The sequence below is a fragment of the Dermacentor silvarum genome, unplaced genomic scaffold (genome assembly GCF_013339745.2).
Source record: "Dermacentor silvarum isolate Dsil-2018 unplaced genomic scaffold, BIME_Dsil_1.4 Seq775, whole genome shotgun sequence".
Lineage (NCBI taxonomy): Eukaryota > Metazoa > Arthropoda > Arachnida > Ixodida > Ixodidae > Dermacentor > Dermacentor silvarum.
This window is the reverse complement of record NW_023606757.1, coordinates 5,128-7,286: the sequence shown is the minus strand read 5'-3', so window position 1 is coordinate 7,286 and position 2,159 is coordinate 5,128. Positions and strand designations below refer to the sequence as shown.

The 2,159-nt window shown below is 55.3% G+C and overlaps 1 protein-coding gene across 1 annotated transcript; it reads right to left on the bottom strand.

The window, feature by feature from the left end:
• Positions 1–256: 256 nt before the first annotated feature.
• Positions 257–1,429, bottom strand: LOC119435532 (protein HEXIM1). The gene has a single exon (XM_037702359.2). It carries the CDS (start codon positions 1,252–1,254, stop codon positions 346–348), a length of 909 nt encoding a protein of 302 aa, XP_037558287.1. The 5' UTR covers positions 1,255–1,429; the 3' UTR covers positions 257–345.
• Between the last annotated feature and the right edge of the window lie 730 nt (positions 1,430–2,159).

The window sequence follows — 2,159 nt, the reverse complement described above, 5'->3', positions numbered from 1 at the left end:
AACCAACGAGAACATATTCTCCACCGTTTCGAGACGAGAAGCACACATCAAACGTAAACGAACGAACGCCGACAAGTGCCAGCTTGGCAACAAAACAAAGCAAAACCCCTTCCCGAGAGACCGCCAGCAGTGCCCCTGTAAAGCGCTCCTGCCCGCACGGCTCGACAGGAGGAGAGAGAGAGAGACAGAGGCTTTTTCAGACAAGGCGCGCGCTGAGATGTTTATGAGTGCGATTAGAATTTTTTTTTTTCATCTGAAAAAAAAAATAACGAAAAAAAAAACAATGAGAGAGGAGTGGGAAAGTGCTCTATGTACAGACCAGAAAGAAACAAGCACGAACGTCAATCACGAGGCCGACAGGTCGACCGGGCTGGGGTCCAGCGCTTCGCGAAGCGCCCGGTTGTGCGCCCGCACCAGAGCGTTCTCGTCGGCGAGCTTACGGATCTCGTCGCGAAACACGGCCATCTTCTGCTGCGCCTGCTCGTCCGAGTCGGTCACCGGCGGCGGTCGGGCTTCGGCGCCCGTCTGAGTCTGTGCATCGGCACGAGCGGCACGAGCGGCCTTCAGCTTGTGTTCCAGTTCCTCGACGCGCTCCTCCAACAGCAGGTACTCCTGGACCAGCTCGGACTTGCTCATCGAGTTGAGCCGTTCGGCGTGAACGTCCTCGTAGGCCTCGCTGAATTGCTTCTGCAGGAAGTCCTCTTCGTCCTCGGGCGAGCTGTAGAACTCGTCCGAGGAGTCCACGCTGTCGTTGATGCTGTTCTCGCGGTGCCGGTGGTGGACGCCGTTCATGCTCTCGTAGTCTGGCTCCTGGACGCAGTGGTCCTCCATGAGAAACTGCGTCGTGTTGTACGGAGCGACGGGCTGGCCGTGAGCGAACATTCGCTGACGGAGGCGGTTGGCGCGGCGCGACTCACGTTCCTCTAATTCGCGGCGTTCCTCCCACGAAAGCTTGTAGTAGGGTTTCCACTTGCGCTTCTTGCTCTTCCCACGGCGGTTCTTCCTCTTTTTTCCACCGCACGAGTTTGAACGAACGAGCTTCGTAGGTCCGCCAGCCGAGGCTTCGGCTTCGTGCTCCTCGGGTCGTTCTTCGGCATCGACGGCGTCGCAGCGGTTCGTCTGCACGTCACTGGGTGGAGCCACGGGTTCCGGGCAACTTCCGGCAGAGGGCTCGTTTCCGGTTGTCTGCTCACCGTCAGTCGCCCGAGCGCCCCCAACGACAAGGTCTTCGCAAGGCGTTTGCACTTCGCCCATGACACGCTCAAAAAATGCTCACATCTAACACGTTCAAATCCGAAAATGAAAAATCTGCAGTCATCTGAACAGATGAGCGAAACAAAAATATCGACGCCCAAACAGGCCCGCCTCGCACCAGCTCCACGATGCGCACTGACCGACGCGCGGCGCAGAAATACTCATGCGCCTCGTTCGTTGTCTAGTTTGGTAGGTTTTGTCACCGCGCCGCCGCCGCCGCGAAATGTAGTTCCGACAAAACGGTGCGCAATATTTGATTGCTGAAAGCTTTAGCCCGCCTTATTATGCCGTATTCGAAATAATTACGCACTTAAGAAATTTAATATGCACAATGAGTAAACATTGGCTTGCTTTATTGTAATTTCACTGCGCAAGAACACAAACGCGCGGAGGACGAGGAAGATGCGAATTGTTCGCGTTTCTTGCGGTGGTGGCCATTTAAACAGCTCTCAATGGTGCGTGGAATTTTGTCTCTGCGCGATTGCATTCAAGTGCCTCGCCAGCATTTTTCGACTCGGCAAGGACACCTGCGAATGCGCCGGCGTCGTGCGTTGTTCTGGATTACCGGGGGCGCCATCCGTCGGGTAAAGTGACCAGCCAGCCGCCGCGGCACAGCCAAGATGGCAGACATATTGACGAGGCGGCGGCGGCGGCGACGGTCGAAAATTTCTATCAGATAAGCCATTCCCGTATTTAACACTACAGTAACGCAAACTCACTTTCGCATTTGTGTACAGTAGTCGAAATTAGAGCTCGATGCGCAGTCGCGGCGAGTGTTAATTTGTGTTTTTAACTTGATAAGGCTCAGTGTGGACGCGGTTGCAACATAGGGAGAGGGAAAGGGCAAACGTAGTCTTCGTAGCGGAACATGGGAAAGGGTGTGTCGTTGATGTCGGTGAGGAAAG